The 20,216-nt window shown below is 40.1% G+C and overlaps 1 protein-coding gene across 1 annotated transcript; it reads left to right on the top strand.

Annotated features, from left to right (window-relative positions):
- Positions 1-302: 302 nt before the first annotated feature.
- Positions 303-14,830, top strand: GFPT2 (glutamine-fructose-6-phosphate transaminase 2; the record flags this gene model as incomplete). The annotated part of the gene is made up of 19 exons (XM_082005944.1): positions 303-369; positions 2,113-2,220; positions 2,845-2,943; positions 3,629-3,754; positions 4,319-4,377; positions 4,912-5,046; positions 6,449-6,510; positions 8,071-8,150; positions 8,457-8,574; positions 9,298-9,461; positions 10,022-10,117; positions 10,223-10,320; positions 10,664-10,784; positions 11,102-11,259; positions 11,403-11,517; positions 12,617-12,744; positions 13,446-13,613; positions 14,022-14,183; positions 14,786-14,830. The coding sequence occupies 19 exons, from the start codon at positions 303-305 to the stop codon at positions 14,828-14,830; spliced, it is 2,109 nt and encodes a 702-aa protein (XP_081862070.1).
- Positions 14,831-20,216: the final 5,386 nt, after the last annotated feature.

Genomic DNA, 20,216 nt, shown 5'->3' on the forward strand with positions numbered 1-20,216 from the left:
TATAATATATTCCTTGAGAAGTCAGGCTGCAGCTATTGATTTCATTGTAAATGGCCTCTGGTGACTTCTGCGTCTTCTGATTCACGTGTGTGGAAGCACAGCTGGAGTTCCCTGGAAACAAGGGTCTTTTTAACAATTGCAGCACACTGGTAGCATTGTAAGGATGGTCCCGAAGGAAGATTTTTCCTGGAGCTCTGTGTAGTCAAAGATGCCACGTGGAACATACACGGCTGATGCTTCTTAAGTATATTGTGAAATCTGGCCTAGAAAGTAGAGCTGGATCTGAAATTAGGTGTGTAGCAATGTTTTGGAATGATGTTGAGAAATTCGCATTGAAGAAATTGAAGAATGCTGCTCTTGAGGTTTGTGGTTAGTGCCAGAGAACGGTAAATATCTGTCTGGAAAAATGATCAACAAGCTCTCAGTCTAAGGTGACTGTATATAACTGAAGGCATTATTTTTCAAAGCGTCAAAGAAAAACAGTATTTAGCTGTTCAAATTCCCAAATACCTCTTTAAATGCAACTGTTGTCTTGATATCTCCGTTAATGTTGAACACTAGAAATAATTAGGCTAGGCTCCTCATAAATTTCACTTCTGCAGCAGAAGAGCATTTTCCACCCTTTTATCCTTCCAAGATCAATTCAGTGACCAACGTTATAGTCTCTTAGTCTCACTGTCAAATCAACAGTATTGATGGCTTAAAACCAGTGGAGTAACCAAATTGACAATAATATTTATAAGGGACATTTATTGGTGTATTGTTATAACAGCTTCTTCACTACAGCCATTTACAGTTCAAAAGCCTTAATTGAAGGGGAAGAGGGTGTTAAATTTCAACAAAGGCTTTCTCTGTTTAAAATGCTTGCTTGTCTGAACAGCTTATCTGTTGAGCTCTTAAAGTCTGGTTTTTGCTAACTGTGGTCTCCAGTCCTGACTTGTTGCTTGGAGAAAATGTTGAAACAGAGAAATTAGACGTTTCTGTTTTATTGGGGCACAGATTTGCAAGAGTTAATAAAAGGGCCTAATCTATCCTTATAAATGCAGAAGTCTCAGGAAGAGCAGTGGGCAGAGAAAAGGAATGGTTGTGTTTTCCTTTGCAGGTGACCTTTTTATTACACCTTTTCTAAAGATAAAGCAACATCCCTCAAAGTCCGCTTAATGAAAAAACACTTGTGTACTTTTGCCTTAAAATAAAAAAAAAGTCTGTGTGGGAGAGTGGGGAGAACCAACGCAAAAACTAAAAAAGCCTCTTCTTGGTTGATGACTGGCCTATTCAAGAGAAGAAGGATCAGACTTGCAGACTCTGCCAGGCTCTGTTTGCCGAGTAGGCAAGGAGTGAGTTCACGTCTTTCCTATGATGTCTCTGTAAGAGTTGACCTCAGTAACACGGGGCAAACAAATGGATCTTATATGTCTGTTGAGTTGGGTTTGGCAGGCAGCTTTGTGTTCAGGCAGCGCAAAGGGTAAATGCTTGTTTTTTTGGGTGACCCTGTTTTTGTATCTTCTGTTTCTTTTTTTTATTGTCCTATCCTTTTGACTTCTGCCCTCTCTTTATGTTTTCTTCTCTGTTCTCTTCCTGCTGAAGTGACTCTCATATATGGGATTAAGCTGGAGCCTTTCAGAAATACATCTTGTGCCTAGTACCTACCCGTTGGGTATTTAAGGCCGTAACTTTGATTACAAAAGTCTCCTTGTGTTAGTACTGGTGAATATATTCCTTCTTTCAATGTCTAGTTTTAGATCTGGATATGAAGTAGATCACAATGTTCCCATTTTCAGCTGCGGTTTTCATGAAAAGTAGAATTCTTTTTAAACTCTCTCAGCTGTTTAACTCTTGGTGGGTAACATAAGGAGAGCAAAACTGGCCAAGAAAGTTTATCTGTTTGCGTGGTGAAAATGAGGGTCCTTGGTTCCTTTATTGTATTTTAACACTTTCCACTTAAGAACCCAGTAGGAAGAATTGTACTAAAGGGGAGGTTGGGTCCCCCTAGGGCCTCTCTGTGATACTAGTTTCAATGGGTTTTAAGTTGAGTCTGAAGGGATGCAAACTCTAAAAAAAAAAATCTTTGCTTCTTTTTTTTCCCCCCCTTCCCCTTTTCTCTTTAAACAGGAATTTTTGCTTATCTAAACTACAGAGTGCCTCGGACACGGAAGGAAATATTTGAAACCCTGATAAAAGGATTACAGAGGCTGGAATACAGAGGATATGACTCTGCAGGTAAGTAAACTAACTCAACAAATTAATTTTAGCAACCTATAGGTATGTATGTGACTTTTGGGTACTTTTAACTTCTGTGTGTTGGATTTTTTTTTTTTAATTTTTTTTTTTTTACCCTGCAGATTAAAAGATCAGAACTAATTACCTTGATTCTTGGAGTTTCTTCTTCAACTTTACTCAGGACTTTAAATTATGTGTTTAGCTCTGTAATCAGGTGGTGCTTGAGGTTTAGTACACACAAGCAAAGCAAAGACTGTGGGAGGAAGATGACCTCCCTGCAGGGTCATCTAGCCTTTTTTGTGCATGTGAGTTCCAGTGAAATGATGAGGAAGATTAAACTTGTCTTTAAATTTGAGTTGGCTAATTTTATCGGGCAAATACCAATCTATCCTCAAGCAAAATTTGAGATGGCTTATGTATATTTTCGTCTATGCAGTGGATATAGACTTCATCTAGTTTGATTTGAACATGCACAGGTCTAGTGACTTTAAGTATAGCCCTTTGAAAGATAATTTTAAAATAATTGTTTCACTAGTGTGTGCTTCTCTGTATTTTCTCAGCCTGTTTTTTTAATCCAGTGTATTTCATGCTTTAAATAACACTTGTGACTGTCCTGTGCTGTAGGAGTGGCAATTGATGGAAACAATAATGAAGATAAAGAAAGGTTCATCAAACTAGTTAAGAAAAGAGGAAAAGTAAAGGCCCTGGAAGAAGAGTTGTACAGTAAGTGTCTTAAAAATTATCCCTTTACTTTGGCCTCCCACTGAGGTATCATCTGCATCTCGGCAGAAAGTCAGACCATTAAATTCCAGTTATGATTTTGTACCAGAAATAACTGCAGTGTGTAATCCAATGGCAGTTAAATTGTGACCCCCAAATCTGCACTTGAAAAGCAAGTGGATCCTCAGGTGTGGTGCTGTGAAATTATCAGTCTACTCTTTCTTCTCTTATTTGCGTCTTTGGTCAAGATCTGGGCTTCCTTGATGCTTTACTCGGATGATTTTTGTGCTTGGTAGCTGAAATGTCGGAACATGGACTCTGACAGAATTTATGAGCATTTAAGCATCTGGCTGTCATCACAATCTGCTTTATGCAGTGCTTCCATCTGTGAAGAACTGAAGTTGTGTTTTAATATGCTTACAGTATAATTTGTAGTAATGTGGTTTGTTAGCCTAGCTGTTAGTATTGGCTGAAAAATGCTCAAGTCTTGGCAAACAAAGTTTTAATCGTCGTAGCTTGAACTGTCTGAAGTGTAATGTCAAGAAAGGAAATCGTTTAAAAGAAAGCCAGAAGATAACTTTTAGATTTTTACCTGCAGCAATTCTCTTAGTGTTTTACTAGTTGTGTTATGTGTGTGTGAGAGAAACTCAAATGTAAATATTTGGTAAACTGAATTTCTTGTGTATAGAACAAGATGACCTGGATTCAAAAGCAGATTTTGAAACACATTTTGGAATTGCTCATACTCGCTGGGCGACCCATGGAGTACCAAGTGCCATAAACAGTCACCCTCAGAGATCAGATAAAAGAAATGGTATGTAGTTTTTGCGGCACTCTGGAACTGTATGAATCTGAAATGGTTGAACCCACATATTACATATGTACTCTCTTCTTACTAGCATCATGGCATCTATTTTGTATATTAGGGCTAAGCTGTTGCTATTCTATCTAGGTTAGACACTTGTACAATAAAATAGCCTCTTCTGAGGCTAAAGTAACGCTGTAAAAGACTAATGACATCTGTTTTCTGAAAATTGATGCAGGTTAGTCAAAGGACAACATTGTTGTTTTTAAAAAGTAAGACTTTAAAAGGCATCAGTATTGTCTGGGCTGGAGAAGGGAGATTTCATCTCGTTTTTCACTTGAAATGGCTTGGTGTAGTTTAAACCTGTGTCTTGATGATTTGGAAAAACCTTTGTATGCCTTCAGAATTTGTAACAGAATTTCTGTTGTCCACGTTATGATAAACTGTCTGGTCTGAAAGCTGTACCAGCTAGTTTCTAGTGTACTTCTAAGCCTTTTTCCCTCTAATTTTGTGTTCTGAGTTAAATATCTTTTATTTTCTATTACTGATGTTTATATTTTTTTTTCCTTTTAGAATTCGTTGTTATCCATAATGGAATCATCACAAATTATAAGGACCTGAGAAAATTTCTGGTGAGTCTGTGGCAACTTGATTCTAAAACTATAAAGTAAGCGGTCCACCAACTAACAGTGGATCTTTCATGGCTTTGTTGGAATCTCAATTCAAGTTTTGTAATATCATCTATAAAATAGTAGTGTGAGGGAGTCTGCCTAATAAAGATATGCGGGAGCTGGTGAAGTGCAATATGTTCTTGCAATCCTAAATGCAAAGTACTTATGAGTAGAGTAGCAATTTGTGCTCAAATTGTTGAGCAATTTGAGTTCTCGTTGTTGAGAGGGTGTGTGGAGTCTCCCTCCTGTCTCTTGTTGCTTGACAGATGCTAAGCAAGTCTTAATACATGTCTTATTACAGTATTTCTGAAAGAGTAAGCTATGAAAAGTATGTCTTTATATTTTGTCTATAGTGATATATATCCACTAGTCCAGTGTAGTGCTCCAAGCAGTCTGTCTTACTGTGCAGTTTCTGTTGGGAAACAGCTGAAAAGCTCCTCAGTGTTTCTTGCCTGAGGATGAAAACCCTTTTTACTCTTTTATATGATATTTCAGGAGAGCAAAGGCTATGAATTTGAATCTGAAACGGATACAGAAACAATCCCCAAATTGATCAAATACATGTATGACAACAGAGAGAGTGAGGACACCAGTTTTTCAGCCTTGGTGGAAAGAGTTATTCAACAGTTGGTAAGTGGGATGTTCCTTTTTTCCTGTACTACAGTATAAGCTGTTTGTGGGCTTGTGTAATATTCCGCATTTATGCATTTAGATCCTTTGCAGGAGTCTTTAGAAAGTGCTGTAACTAATGCTTTTTGGCCTCTAAACAATGCTTAATAGACCAAGAAATGAGATTAAAATTTTGGAAACTTCAAAGGTTTTTCAATGGTAGATTTTTAAACTGCATTAGCAGTGGTTTTTGTTTGTTGTTGTTTTTTTTTAAAGCAACAGGCTATCACAGTTTTTTTAATGAAGCAGTTTAATTAAAAAAAAATGTAGGAGCCTCTGGAGGTTGAAATCTCTCATAAAGGGCAGCGTGTTCTTGAAGGCTATTTTGATCATGTTAAAACACTGCTGTGATTCAAGTATGTCTAATAGTATGCCTTGGCCCACAGATTTGGAAGTAGATCTAACTAGCTGTACTGATTCATGGCGTAGCTGGTTCCCAAACTGCGAAGTGGGAATCTACTGTTACTTAGTATGTGAACATTTAAAAACTTCGATAGATGCTTTGCAAACTTGGAGAAAGTTTGTTTTGTTTCTTCCCCTAGTCTTGGGGCAGATGCTTTCCCTCCCCTTCCTGCAGTTTCTTACGCTCTTTTCAGCTCCCCTTTCTCCTCTCTAAAGCAGCTCTCTGGGATTTCCCTAGAGCAGGACTGGAATACATACCAAATAAAGGTCTGTGTGGGCCAAGAGGGAATAGTGGTGCAGCCTTCACCTGACCACAGAAGAGCAGAGTAGTCTCAGACTGGAGTCCCTGGGAGCGGAGTGAATGTTACCATTGGTTGTCTGTTTGCAAGGTTGTGGGGCTTTTGCTTTTGGAATACTCCTCAAGTTTGCAGGATACAGTAGAATGGTTGATTTTGTGTTCCTGTTTTTGTTCTTGCATTGTGGATTTTGCTTTTTTCTTGGTGTGGGGTTTTTTTAATACATTAGTGAGAATTTGCTGCTTAAACTCCAGAATTTTAGCTGAAAACGCATAATAAAATCCAGCTACATGCACATTATTATTAAAAGTCTTACTAAAAGTAAATGTCTAACAGTCTTCACGTTGATTACCAGTAACATCTCGGACACTTTCTTAACGCTTGCATTAGAAGGTATTGTTTTTATTTATAAAGAGAGGCTAAGTGCTCACTTCCTGCTCGTTCAGCTGTTGCACTGTTACATGCATGTTAGCTTCTTCTGCTCCCTGACCAATTCCTTTAAAGGTGCGGTCTGCCCTCCAGGAAGAGATTCCTGATAGTAGTAAAGAACTTTCCTTCACAGCCTCCTCAGGAAGAGGGGCCCCAGTTTAAAGAGATGCAACTAATGGAGATAAGTTGTTTAGGAGTTCTTTTTTCTTTTTCTCTTCTGTTTGCATGGTTTCCAGGAAGGTGCTTTTGCATTGGTTTTCAAGAGTATCCATTACCCAGGTGAAGCTGTTGCTACCAGGTTAGTAGAAGTCCATTTTATACATAATTCATGCTTTTCTAGGTCAAAAAAAAAAAGCTAACATCTCTTAAAAAAAAAACAAACCACAAACCAACAACCTAGAATATGGATGTTTAAAGTGCTCAACTAACACAAACTCAGAAGGTAGATAGCTGCACTAGTGGAATCCTTGTGAAGAGCTGCAAAACTCTGCTGAGCGTCTCTTCAGCTGACTGTTAAATATAACTTAATTTGAACTGTACTGACTGTAGGTCACAGAACTTCCAGAGGCTTGTGTTGGTTCTCTATAATCTTGAACTTGGTTTTGTTTAATAAATTAGCTGTGACTACTTACTTTTTGAGAATGCAAAAACAGTAGTGAAAAGTAATCAGATGATGTTTTCTTGCCTCATGCAAATACACTTTTGGTTGGAGATTGTGCAAATGAGATGCTCAGAAGAATGTACCATTGACAGCTCATTCCCTTAGTCTGTCCTGTTATCTACTACAGTGCAGTGTGGCAATAAAGGAGCTCAGTGTACCTTCTGTTTCTAAAGTTACTAGGAGTGTGCTAACATTCCTCCTATATATAAAAGGAGAGGGAAAGGGTGCGGTTCAATTTTCCTTCACATTGAATAAAGACTGAGAGAAGTATGTTCAAGTTGGCTAAAATGCCATCATACTAATAGATTATACAAATAGTGTTTTATAGCTGTCATAGTGTTTAGGAGTTTTCTTTTGTGTAAGTTCTACTGTTACTTATGACTTGGAAGACAACTTTCAGGAAATGTAAAGACATTAAAGTAGCAAGTGAAGTAGCAGTGGGAATAAAGATTCTTTTATACTACAACCCAAAAGCACATTGCTTCAGTGGCCTAAAATAGGACTATATTAAAATTGTGAAAAAGCCAGCTGTACCATCACTCTAACTGGAGAACGTATCTGAAATGAGCTATTCTATATGTGGTTCAGGTTTGGGTTTTTAGGATTGAGGGGATTAAGAGAAGCTAAATTTGTAATCTGAAGTGTTGGGGGAGTGAACGACTCTCTTATTCCTGTGAGATACGTTTTTTTTTTATAAGCTCTTCAGTATGGCACGTGACACATATAATTAAAAATTATCTTAATATTCTACAGTTTCAGAGGTGCAGTTGACATTTCTGAGTTTAAAAAGCTAAAGGGTGGAACAGTATTTCAATAGTAAAGAGTGCTAGAGCTTATTGCTGGCTCACTTCAGAGGCAGAGTAGGGTTTGTTTAAAAACGGTGTTCTAAAACGGTGTGCTAAGCTGTTTTGTGATTACTGGAAGGAAACCAACTAGTTCATACATATTTTCCTCTACCTGGGTGTAGTTTGTGGGCAAAGAAACACCTAAGCATATGGTGCTTATTCATGTAATAATATTTGGCAAATCTTACAGAAACAAACCAAGCTTTATATAAAACGGCTTTAGGATCAGGGTTGAGGAGGATCTTCCTATTTAGGACGTTACATGGGATATTGTCTTTCAACTTCAGAGATGTCCTTTGACTTCTTTGTATGCACCTTTCTCTTTATAAACTTGTGTATTTTTCCATTGCAGGAGAGGGAGCCCTTTGCTCATTGGGGTTAGAAGCAAGTACAAGCTGTCCACTGAACAGATTCCTGTTTTATATAGAACATGTAAGTTGAGAAATCCAATTGCATTATTTCTAAGAGCTAAAATCATTGTTACTTTATGATTAGAAATTAGGTTAATTGGTCTTTGTACTATAAAACAACCAGCTGATGCCCCAAATAGCTTCTTAGCTGAGGATATTCTAATTTTATACTACAGAATGCGTAGTTCATGTAAAACTCGTGTCGTTCCCCCCTGTTCCCCCCCGCCAAATACTTGTGTAACTGTTGATACCTTGAACCTGTATAGTCTGTAATCTCTAACTTTAACAGATCTGGTTTTGCATTTGAAGTGTCTTATTTCTTTAATAGGCAACATTGAGAATGTGAAGAACATATGCAATTCACGAATGAAAAGACTGGACAGCTCTACCTGCCTTCATGCTGTTGGGGATAAAGCAGTAGAATTTTTCTTCGCTTCGGATGCAAGGTAGTAAAAGTACTTAAACACTTCTCAAAACACTGTTCTTGTTTAGAAGTGAGAGAGTTTTGGAAGTCTTGCGCTATCTTGCTGCTGTACAATTGTCTTCTGATAGAATACCTTCTAATCCAGGTAACTTCATAAAGCCCACAGGCTAAGGTACTTGAAAAATCTGGAGGCTTGACGTGAACATTGGAACTGTAAATATCTTCCAATTACCAACCTCTATGTAAAATAAATCCAGTGTAGGAAGGTAAGTTGGGTACAAACAGACACTATTAGCCAAGTATTTGGGAAGACTATAGGTAAGTCTTTAGCGTTTTAATAGCGTTTTAATAGCGTTTTAATCCAGCTATCAGAGGAGGAAACGGTGGTATCCTGCTAAGTTTGATAGCAGGAACCTGGACATCACGTACGTATTTGTGTCTCTCGGAAGTAAGATCCTGACCTTAGGGGTCCATCAGAGACCCTGGAAAGCAGGATCAGATTGGCAGGAACTTGCTGATGCAAGATGCTGTGGTTCATGAGCCTTCTGCTCTGGGTTCCTGTGAGAGTGCAGGAGGAGCAGCAGATGGAGCCATTTCCTTTAAGATGGCTCTATCTGTAGTTATGTCCAAAAGGAAGATAGAAAGGGGCTGGAAGTGCAGTGTGGCATATTTAATTGCTTTGAGGAGTGCTGCTACCAACTCTTACTGACATGTCAGGTTTGTCTTGCTTCTGTTTTTTCTGTAGTGCTATCATTGAGCACACCAACAGAGTAATTTTCTTAGAAGATGATGACATTGCAGCAGTAACTGATGGGAAGCTTTCAATTCACCGTCTTGAGCGTTCAGCTAGTGATGATCCTTCCCGGGCTATCCAAACCTTGCAGATGGAATTGCAGCAAATCATGAAAGGTGGGATGAAACATCTGTAAACAAGTATCATCAAAGATGGATAATTACTGACTGTTTGTGTAACAGATAAAGCAGAAAACTGCTAATTTGTTGTGAAAATGACCTGATATTTAGGCTCTTTGTACTGGGAGATGGCAATTCTAAGCTTTAAGACCAAGGAAAGATGGGCAGTATAGGACCCTACCCATTTTTAGCCTTGGAAGAATCCTAGATTCTCCTATTCACCTCAATATTGAGTGAAAATATAAATAATGTTAACATGTTGTTGTAGTTGTTGGCAAACTTTGACTGTAAACTAAGAACTGAAATGGAATAGAGAAGTTTCTTTAAAAAGGAATTCAATTACTTTCTCAGTGTTGGGAAATGAAACCAATCTAATAGAGTACTACCAGTCCCTCCTTTCTTCTCGCCTATTCCTAAGTTTTTGTTTAAGCTAACAAAGTCAACTTAAATTAGCTTGCTACCACAGATCATCTAAGACTAGTCTCTTTGTAACTGTAATAGACTTGAGATAACAAACCACGTACCTAAGCATTACCATGCAATGTTTTCCTAAACAGGTAACTTCAGTGCATTCATGCAAAAGGAAATTTTTGAACAACCGGAATCAGTTGTCAATACGATGAGAGGCAGAGTGAACTTCGAGAGCAGCACAGGTAACTCGGAACAGGTGCTCAAGTTGCACTAAGCCTGCAAATTTTGAATATATTAACTGGAAAATAAAATACGCCATTGATATATGCTTGCTTGTTTGCTTACAGTTCTGCTGGGGGGGCTGAAGGATCACTTGAAAGAAATCAGAAGATGCCGAAGATTGATCATTATTGGCTGTGGGACCAGTTACCACGCCGCAGTAGCTGTATGTTCAGCCTTAGCTGAAATGCATCTGTAACTCCTAGTTCTGTTTTTAGGCAACAGCTCTTCATCTGCTTTTTCTTCTGTATCTCAAACTTTGCCTTTCATTGAGGGATCTTGCCCTTTTATTTAGTTTTCCTTTGTACCACATTTGGTATTAATGCTCCAATGCTGTTACCTCCAATGCTAGAAATTAACTGTTTTTTCACCTTGGTTTTTAAAGCCCTGGTGAGCTGTACTTACCAACGTTTGTAACAAGAATCCATTTAGATTATCTCTCACCCTTAAGGTGTCAAGACTCTTACGGGTGGCAATATTAACAAATATTGTGTGCTGCTTGAATACAGACTCGACAAGTATTGGAAGAATTAACTGAATTACCAGTGATGGTGGAACTTGCTAGTGACTTCCTGGATAGAAACACACCTGTATTCAGAGATGACGTGTGCTTTTTTATAAGTCAGTCAGGTGGGCTGCTTTTACTGTTTGCCTTCAGTTGAGTAAAAACTGTAGAGAAATACAAAAAGCCAATGATTTGTTAGTTTCTGCATGTTGCAAAGGAAGATGATGGCTAATGGGCCGGATTTGTCTTGAATGAAAGTTTTTTCAGACTTGATTCAAATATATAGACAATGAGCGAGTGCTGCAAGATTGTTTTCAGTTGCATTTTGCATTGTGTAAGTGTGGATGCAGTTATTTAGAACACACTTGCATAGAATTTTGTGCTTTTCAGGAATCATTACTATCCTCTGTCAACCTGAAGTCAAGATGTAAATGTTTTGCAGGTGAAACTGCAGATACGCTTATGGCCTTGAGGTATTGTAAAGAACGTCGTGCTCTCACAGTTGGCATCACCAACACAGTTGGAAGCTCAATATCCAGGGAGACGGACTGTGGTGTACATATCAATGCAGGACCTGAGATAGGTGTGGCAAGCACAAAGGTAATTGATGTTCAGTGTTTGACTTTCATACTTCACCTGTGTGGAATCCAATTAAAGTTTTAATTGTAGCACTTCAAACTGAGATCATACTAACTGTCTGCAGACTTAGCTGCTAAATTTTTTTTTTTTTTTTTTGTCTGCAGGCTTATACTAGCCAATTCGTGTCTCTTGTAATGTTTGGTCTAATGATGTCTGAAGACAGAATTTCCTTGCAGAAGAGGAGACAGGAAATCATTAGTGGACTAAAGTCATTGCCAGGTATATTGATATTTTGGGTTTGAGGAGGGATAGATGATGTTGTTTAATGGGCAATATAAAATCACAGAATCACTAAGGTTGGAAAGGACCTTCAAGGTCATCAAGTCCAACCATTAATCCAGCGCCACCATGTTCCCTAAACCATGACTTGAAGCGCCACATCCACACGTTTTTTGAACACTTCCAGAGGTGGCGACTCCACCACCTCCCTGGGCAGCCTGTTCCAATGCTTGACCACCCTCCCGGTGAAGAAATTTTTCCTAATATCCAATCTAAACCTCCCCTGGCATAACTTGAGGCCATTTCCTCTCGTCTTGTCGCTGGTTACTTGGGAGAAGAGACCAACACCCTCATCGCCACAACCCCCTTTCAGGTAGTTGTAGAGAGCGATAAGGTCTCCCCTCAGCCTCCTCTTCTCTAGACTAAACAACCCCAGTTCCCTCAGCCGTTCCCCATCAGACTTGTGCTCCAGACCCCCCAGCTTCGTTGCCCTTCTTTGGACACGCTCCAGCACCTCAGCATCCTTCTTGTAGTGAGGGGCCCAAACTACTCTGGGATGTTTGTTCCTTATTTAAATTTCACTCTCCCCCTCCTCCTGAAAGGTAGACAGTATAAGAAAAATTTTAGTTTCTGCATTAATTGCCAGTTTTACAAGTACCTTTTCAACAAAGTTGGCAAGAAGATCAGAATTTTCATGGTTTGGGTTTTCTAATTACAAGAAGATAGTTTTGTATGAGAAGTATTACTTGATTTCCTAAATTGATAATTTGAAATGGTTGAAGCCTTTCACTTTAAATCACGATGGATAAAAGGAAACTAGTTCAAGGTGACTTTAAAAAGGATGTTCACAACTTCCTTTAGAAATATAAACGGGATGTATGAACACTGGTTAAACTAATAGTTGCTTTAAAGTTCTTATTGTAAATAGGGCTGCAGAAAACATCCTTAAACTGCAGTCAGAGTTGCAAAGATGCGAAGTTAATGGTTGAATTATCTTAAGCGTTTTTGCTCTAATAAATCACTAGAACATCCTACTACAAGCAAACTATTTTTTCCAATTAAAAAAGTTTCATATATGTGCTTTTTATGTGCCCCATAGAGATGATTAAAGAAGTCTTGTCCTTGGATGAGAAGATACATGATTTGGCTCTTGAACTGTACAAACAAAGATCATTGCTGGTTATGGGTCGTGGATATAATTATGCCACTTGTCTGGAAGGAGCTCTGGTAGGAACCCCTTAATACTGTTGAATGTTATTTAAAATGAGCTTTTGTGGCTTCTGCAACATAGTTTATTTCTAATATTTCATTACAAGTTAATTCTGCTGCAGTAAAACTGCTATCTATAACTAAGAGCATTTAGTCCTGTTGAATTGAACACATACATAAGATGAACTTGGATACAGTATCAGTTTCTTGTTTCTTTCACATAATAAATGAAGTGTTTAATGAGTTTATTTTAAAACCAAACAATTTAAAATACTGACCCTTTTGAAAATAACATCAGAAAAACACAATGTGCTGATGATGTTCAGATCAGATGCTCATGCAGGAAACATAAATTATGCTATGAACGTTCTGGTGGAATGGACACATCCATCTCTGACAGAAGTTTGATATGTTAAAGGTAGACTGCATTAGCTAAGGTTGTGCTGGACATTTGTTCTTACAGTTCCTGTTGATTACTCCATTTATTTATCTGCAAATGCATGTGCATGGGCAAGCTCCATTTCCACCAGCAGCCTGCTAGAACTCCCATCAGACAACTTTGGTATTTTCAAAGATTAGTTAATAGTGAAAACAGACAACTTGATACTGTATGTCTGTATTTAAGCAGCAGATGTAGAGCCTTGGTGTTTTACTTCTTGTGGCTTTTATTTCTTATCTGATTTACTAGTAATTTGGTGGTATTTGGGGTTTTTTTTTAGAAAATAAAAGAAATCACCTATATGCACTCCGAAGGTATCCTGGCTGGTGAGCTGAAACACGGGCCGTTAGCCCTAATAGATAAACAAATGCCTGTAATCATGGTGATAATGAAGGATCCTTGTTTTACCAAATGCCAGAATGCTTTGCAACAGGTCACTGCTCGACAGGTAAATTGTTTAACCAATGCAATTAAAGAGATAGTGCACATGGTATTGCTTGCTCAAAAAAAGGATGTATTGGTGATTTTTTTCTAATTATTAGTTATGAATAAGATGCTATATCTGCATTGTAGGTTGTCATTAAAGATTAACACCAGTAATGAAAATTGATTCCATGCAGGTGGTTAGTTTGTGTTGGTTGGTTTGTTTTGAAGCAAATGGAATAGTTAAAACTCCACAGGGTGAAAACATTCAAGTCTCACAAAACAGTGAATGGCAAAAGTCATTATGCAAGACTGGCATTGTCTTTGTTAGCTACCTAAGCTCTTCTAACATCCTACAGGCATGCTGTGAATCAGTATTTCAAAGGAGTTCTAAGTCAGCTCTTCACTTAACATGGCAAAATTTTATTTTCAGGGTCGTCCAATCATTCTGTGTTCTAAAGAAGACACAGAAAGTTCAAAATTTGCCTACAAAACCATTGAGCTGCCTCATACAGTTGACTGCCTTCAAGGAGTCTTGAGTGTTATTCCTCTCCAGTTGCTTTCATTCCACCTGGCTGTTCTCAGAGGATACGATGTAAGTGCTTTCTATATTTAACACTCCAGTTAGTGCAGTTTTGAACTTCCTCTTACCAGTGTAAAATAGTTACATGGCATATCTGACAAAGAATTGCGATAATAGTGGAGCTTATAGTGACTGTGGTAGGTAGAGATGGCATTTTCATGCCAGTTCTTCAGCTTTATATTTTTTTTAATTGCTATCCTTCAAAAAAAAAAAAAAAAAAGATTTGCTTAGTTTGATTAGTTAAGAGTGCAGATAGGACTTTTTCAGAGAACTAAATCTTCAAATGTGATATTGCACTTTAACCTAAAATAGTTCAGTGCTTTGTACAGCTTAGTTTGTTGACACTGGCTAGGTGTGTTAGTTTGATAATGATAACTGCTTTGGAAAGGTACCCTCTGCAAAACAAGTATGTATTTGCTAGGAGGGTTTTAGAAGCAAGGATGAATTCAACAGTGAGTCATTATCTGCATATCTATAGTCTCCTGTGTGTGTTAATGTGTCTAGAATAAAACAGAACTCATTAGGAAGTCTAAAAAAAAGCTCACTAAATGAACTCAAATGCAGAATGTCAGTATTACTCTGTCATATACTGAAAGTCTGTCTCTTCATTCTAGGTGGACTTTCCAAGAAATTTGGCCAAATCTGTTACTGTAGAATAACAGCCAAGAACAGCTGATGTTTTTGTCACCAGACCTCTGAGTTATACTTGTAGAAATGTGGTGTTCTGAATTGATAGGTACATGTTTTTCTAAAGAGAATGACAGCGCTACCTGGAAAGTATCAGAAGGATTTATCTTGCAGCTTTAAAAGCTTTTGATGTGCCTTGTACCCAAGTGCTTTTGCTCACAGCAAATACTCCTTTAAGTCCTAAAATTGCCAAAGGAGAAGTTAAAAATTGTTTACATATGGTATACTGAATGAACTTTTCTACTGTGCAATATATATATATACAGCTCTCTTCAGAGTAACTGTGAACATTTTTTTAGCCTACACTACTTAACTAGTTTTAAAGACATAGTATTTATAACTACAATTGTATAGCTTTTTTTTAAGTTATTTTTTTAGTACATTGCTTGTCTGTAGCATTGGTAATGCTCAGAATGTAAATACTGAGCATGTTGACACTTGTGTACAGTTGTTAGGGGTTTTTTTCCTACTTCAGCCTCAAACTGGAAATTTGTTGTCTGTCTTCCTCCCCAGCTTCTCTTCCCTTCTCTGCATCTGTGTTTTGTATTTAACCAGTCTTTTGCAAAGTTCTTCTGTGTCTGTAAATTCCCAGCTATGTTTAAATTTCTGCTTCTTTCAACTAATTATTTGAAAAGCCAGAGCAACATTTTTTTTTGTATGCTGCCCCAGCTCTTATTTGCATAACATGTACAGTGCAACAAAATAAGGGAACTGGATGTCTTTTCAAGTGATATTTCTGTTTGAAGAGTGTACAACAAAATTATAATGCAATTAAAAGATTATGTAAGTCTTCTTGTTTTGTGGGGTTTTTTGTTTCTGTTGTGTTTTGTTTTTTAACTTGATGACTCCTCTTTTCAGGTCTGAACACAGGTACACCACCGCAGTACTCTGATACAAGTAGGAGAGACAGTGTTCTTCTCCAGTCTCGCCTAAATCCTGGTATCTGAGTTCTTTTCTCTGTTTCTTGGGTTAGTTCTTTCTGTGTCACACAGGTCTCTCAGGGAGGCACACCTTACTCTTCCTTATCCAGCAGCTGTGTTTCAAAATAATGTGTTGTGTTTGGGTAGTTTGTTCCATATCACCATCTTTCTAAAGCACATGAGTACAGGAGAATTGAATTTGGTGACTGTTCGTGAGTGTTTTACCAGACGTGTACCAATACAGGAGCGTCATCTCTGTAGCTCACAGTAGCTCCTACTGTAGTTCACACCAGCTACTGATTAAACCTTCATGTAGATGAATGTGGGAAGGAATTTCCAGGTGAAAACAGAAGCTGTGTCTGTATTTTTACATACGCTGTTTATGGTCATCAAGTCTCCTCCTTGGCCAAGAAAAAAATGCCATAAACTTTGCATGTAATATAGTGTCTAGACTACAGATACTAGAATATGTATAAAAAAAGCCCTACACCCTATACCAGCAAATAAGAGAATACTAAGTACATCTTCAAGCTAGCACTAAAGCACTATTTTATTAAGATACGTATTTGCAAAAGCACAGTTTGTTAGTTGTGAACTAACTCAGAGTAGGAAGCACCTATAAACCTCAAAGGAATAAGGTAGATATGCATATGAAGTTCTCTGCTTATGTGTTATTTTGGAACAGTTAGAAATCATAAATTTTTGCATTTTAGTAGCTAAATCCTTGACTAGTAAAGTTTTTTTAATGGTATTCCTCTGCAGGCTTGCTTCTAAATGGACATGTTTGAATGCTTATGTAGGTTAATACCTTGAAAGTGTTACAACAAAGCTAGTGTAATGAGCTTCTTACTAGAACCTGCTCTAGTACTTTTTATAACCACATAAAAGAACCCAAATCATAATGAAAGGCAGAGTGATAATCTGACCTAGATGCCAAGAACATGTGACTGTATCCAACATGTTTTGCTAAGTGGTGCAAAAGTCCCTTTTGCTGTCTGTCTGCAACTAGTATCCTCTTCATATTAGAAAGTGGCAGTATTAAAGAAAGTGATGTCATCTGGTCTATATAATAAATTATTTTAAAAAATAGTTTGTTTTTTCTAAAATCATCTATGAGAATAGAAATCACAGAAAAGAAAGCTGCTGTTAGTCCTAGGAGAGGTGGAAAAATATATTTATTTTTAGTCAGCACTGGTTTTAACAAACAAGCAGTCCTAACATCAAGGCAGATGGTATGGTGATGTATAGAAGGCTTATGATTTTTGAGTGCTGTCAAAAATAGCTGGACTGCCTGAGGATGCAATAAATCCCTTCCCTCTGAACCACCCCTGTGTGAAGATCATGCTGTGGTTCTCAGGGCCATCGCAGACCCAAAGGGTCAGGGCTTGCAGCTGCATGACTCTGCACTGGGGGACTGGGCGCTCTGTCATCCCAAAGCACAGATGTGAGGTGACCATGGTGTCTTGTGGTGCTGTGACAGGTTCCCAATGTGTGATGTTATTTTGGTGTGGCGCTTTGAGGGCTTCCTATGCATGGGAGGTACTTACCTCACGAAGCACTTCTCCCCGCTTGCCGGAGCAGGGCGGTCGTGAGGTAAACGACAGTACAATCCACTAGCTAACCTGCCACAGCAACTCCTAACAAGGCGCGGCTGTGAGGTGACATCATAAATATGGTGGCAGGTTGACGTGCGATGATGACATCACGCTAGGGGGTGGGGGCTGCGACCGGATTGGCTTGAGCTTCCCTATCTCCACTGCAGTACCTCACCGCCCTCCCTCATGTAGCGGCTAGTAGGTCCTGCCTCCGGGGCTCGATTGGTTGATCTTCACAGGCAAGGGCTATGATTGGGCTGTGCGGCTGCCTGTTAGCGGGTGCAGGCCTGGCGCGGTCCGTGTGGAGCACCGGGAGGCCATTGTGGCTGGGGCAACTCTGCGCGCCGGAGGAGGAGGAGGAGGAGGCGGCGGCGGCGGCTGCGGCCCGCGAGCGCCGCGCCCCGTCTTGCTGCGTCTCTCCGAAGCACGACTGAGGGAGGCGACGGTGAGGGAAGCTGCCGCGAGGGGGGTCCTGCGGCCAGCGGGGCCGGAGCCGGAGCTGGGCGAGCTCCCGACCGCGAAGCCGGCCCTATGGCCACCGGAGTCCCCGGCTTCTCCCGCGGGCCCCGCCCGCCGGGGCGCGGGCATAGCCGGGGCTCCCCGTGTGCCGCTGCCTCGGGCCCGGCAGAGTGGGGGGGAGGCGGGGAACCGACGCGGCCGGGCTGTGGGCCCTTCCCTTTCCCCTCCGCGCCTCTCCTGTGGGGTGCCCTCGCCGAGCCCCCCATGCCGCATTGCCGCCGCCGGCCCCGGCCCGCTCCGCTGCGGTGGGCGCTGCCCCTCCGCCTTCGCGCTCGCTTCGTGCTCGGTCCTTTGCGGCCCCGGGGCGGGATCGCCACCTGCCCCGAGCCCGCCGGCGAGGGCAACGCGCCGCGGCGCCGAGCGGCGGGGTCCGGGTGCCGCCCCGCCGGTGCCGCGCTGTGCGGCCAGGCCGGCGCTCGGTGTCCCCTGGAAGCCCCCCAAGCGGGTGGGGGTCGAAGGCGGTGCGGCCGGGCCGAGGGAGAGCCCCGTGCCGCCGGCCCCGCTCGGCGCAGTGAAAGCGAACCTGAGCTTTCTGTTGAGCCGAAGCAGTTTCTGAGCCTAAGTTTTTGAAGAAATGTAAGAAGTGCTGGTTTACATGGCCGTTACATAACTTTACAGCCGCGTAATTGGTTACAGCACATGCACATTTAAACTTTTTCCCTCTTTCCACCAACTTGCCCTCGCAGAGGCGCTGAGATGCATCCAGTGTTTGTCTGCAGCGTACGTTTAACAGACGAATGATACTGTAACAGGTAGTTGGCAAAATCTTTGGTCAGTAATGGATTGGGTTGCTTAAAGAAAAAGGTCGACTTTTCAAAGAGCTAAACAGATACAGAGTACCTCTAAACTGTGCTGTAACCGATTGACGTTACTCAGCCAGTGGTTTGCTACACTTTTGTAACGGGCTGTTGGAGGGTTGTCAGTAGAGGGACAGGAGGTAACTCACTATGATTTTGTAGCTGGACTCATACCTGTTGATATATATTGCTGTAAAGATTAAAAAAAGCCAACGCAACACTATCGGATAATAGCCCTTAAAAGGGCACACCTGAATTTGAAGTGTGTTTGAAAGGGTGAATAAGAGAATGGAGGGAGATTTTCTGCACAGAATTCCCGTATTTTTTCATAAATACATATAAATATATTTTCATTGTCCTGTGACTTTTACATTTACTGCTGGTCCTGTATGGTGCAGCAGCAGATAGAGAGCCATAAATGAAAACTTTTATTTCAGAAATTGAAATAATGCCTACTTCCAAAAAAATCCTGTATAGGAGAAGTGTGGAGTATGTTAGCTGGACTGATGAATCAGGTTATTTCAGATAGGAGAGTAACAGCTCAGGACTAAGAAACTTACTACTCAGATATACTTTTCTCTTGAACAATGGGAAATCTGTTTTTGTTCGAGGGCTCTGGCCCCAGAAATAGATTGTCTTTCTGAAGTCCTGTGAGCACCTACAACCCCTAGGCATCTAATTTTACACTAATGTATATGTCTGAAATAATGTGTGTTCTGACGCTTCCAAGCAGCCCAAGTGAAAATCAGGGCTCAGCTTACTTTTCCTCCATGTTTTATGGAGAGGTGGGGTACTTGGCACAGTGGATTGCAGAGGATGTCAGAATACATAAAACTTGTGTGTTGTGATGTTTAAATCCCTCTTTGGGTCTTGTCTAAAGATTTTATCATGGTCTCCAAATCATTTTTAAAGGATGGCTTTGTACAAACAGGGAGGGTTTCTCTGGCTCAGGATAACTTCCTTTTCCCCTACTTCTTTATCTCTCTTACAGAAAAGTGTTTCACTAATGCATGAAGTGGTACAGCACAGGTCTCGCATAGCTAGCAAGTCTTTAACTTGATTCCCAGCTTATGTAAAATATCTACTTTTTTTAGTTTTGCTCTTTTTTCAGAGACAGGATCTTGACCTTCCAGCTGTACCTTTCTTCCAGTGTATGAAGAGTCACTGAAAACACTATGGCTACTCAGTGACTGTTAATAAAAAAATTTGGTACTTCAAGTGTCTATAGCTTTGAAGTAACAAAAAGGGTTGGAAGGAAGAGTGGGGTTGTTTCTGGGATGTAGGAGGAAAGGTTGAGAGGGCCTCTTAAGGAAGCGTTTTGGTCTCACATTAGTGGAACTGCATCTCATTGCCCCTAAAATATTGTCTAGGAGACATGCTTTTCTTCCTCCCCTTACTGCTGCTGTAGCAGAAAGTTGGTAGCTCACATTTTCGCTTTGCTGATCCTTTCTCCTCTGCTTTTTTTCTTAAGCTTCTAAGAGGAAATACCAAGTAAATTTACTGACTAAATTGCTGCCAGATAGGACC

Source organism: Phaethon aethereus (genome assembly GCF_964289735.1).
Source record: "Phaethon aethereus genome assembly, chromosome: 14".
NCBI lineage: Eukaryota > Metazoa > Chordata > Aves > Phaethontiformes > Phaethontidae > Phaethon > Phaethon aethereus.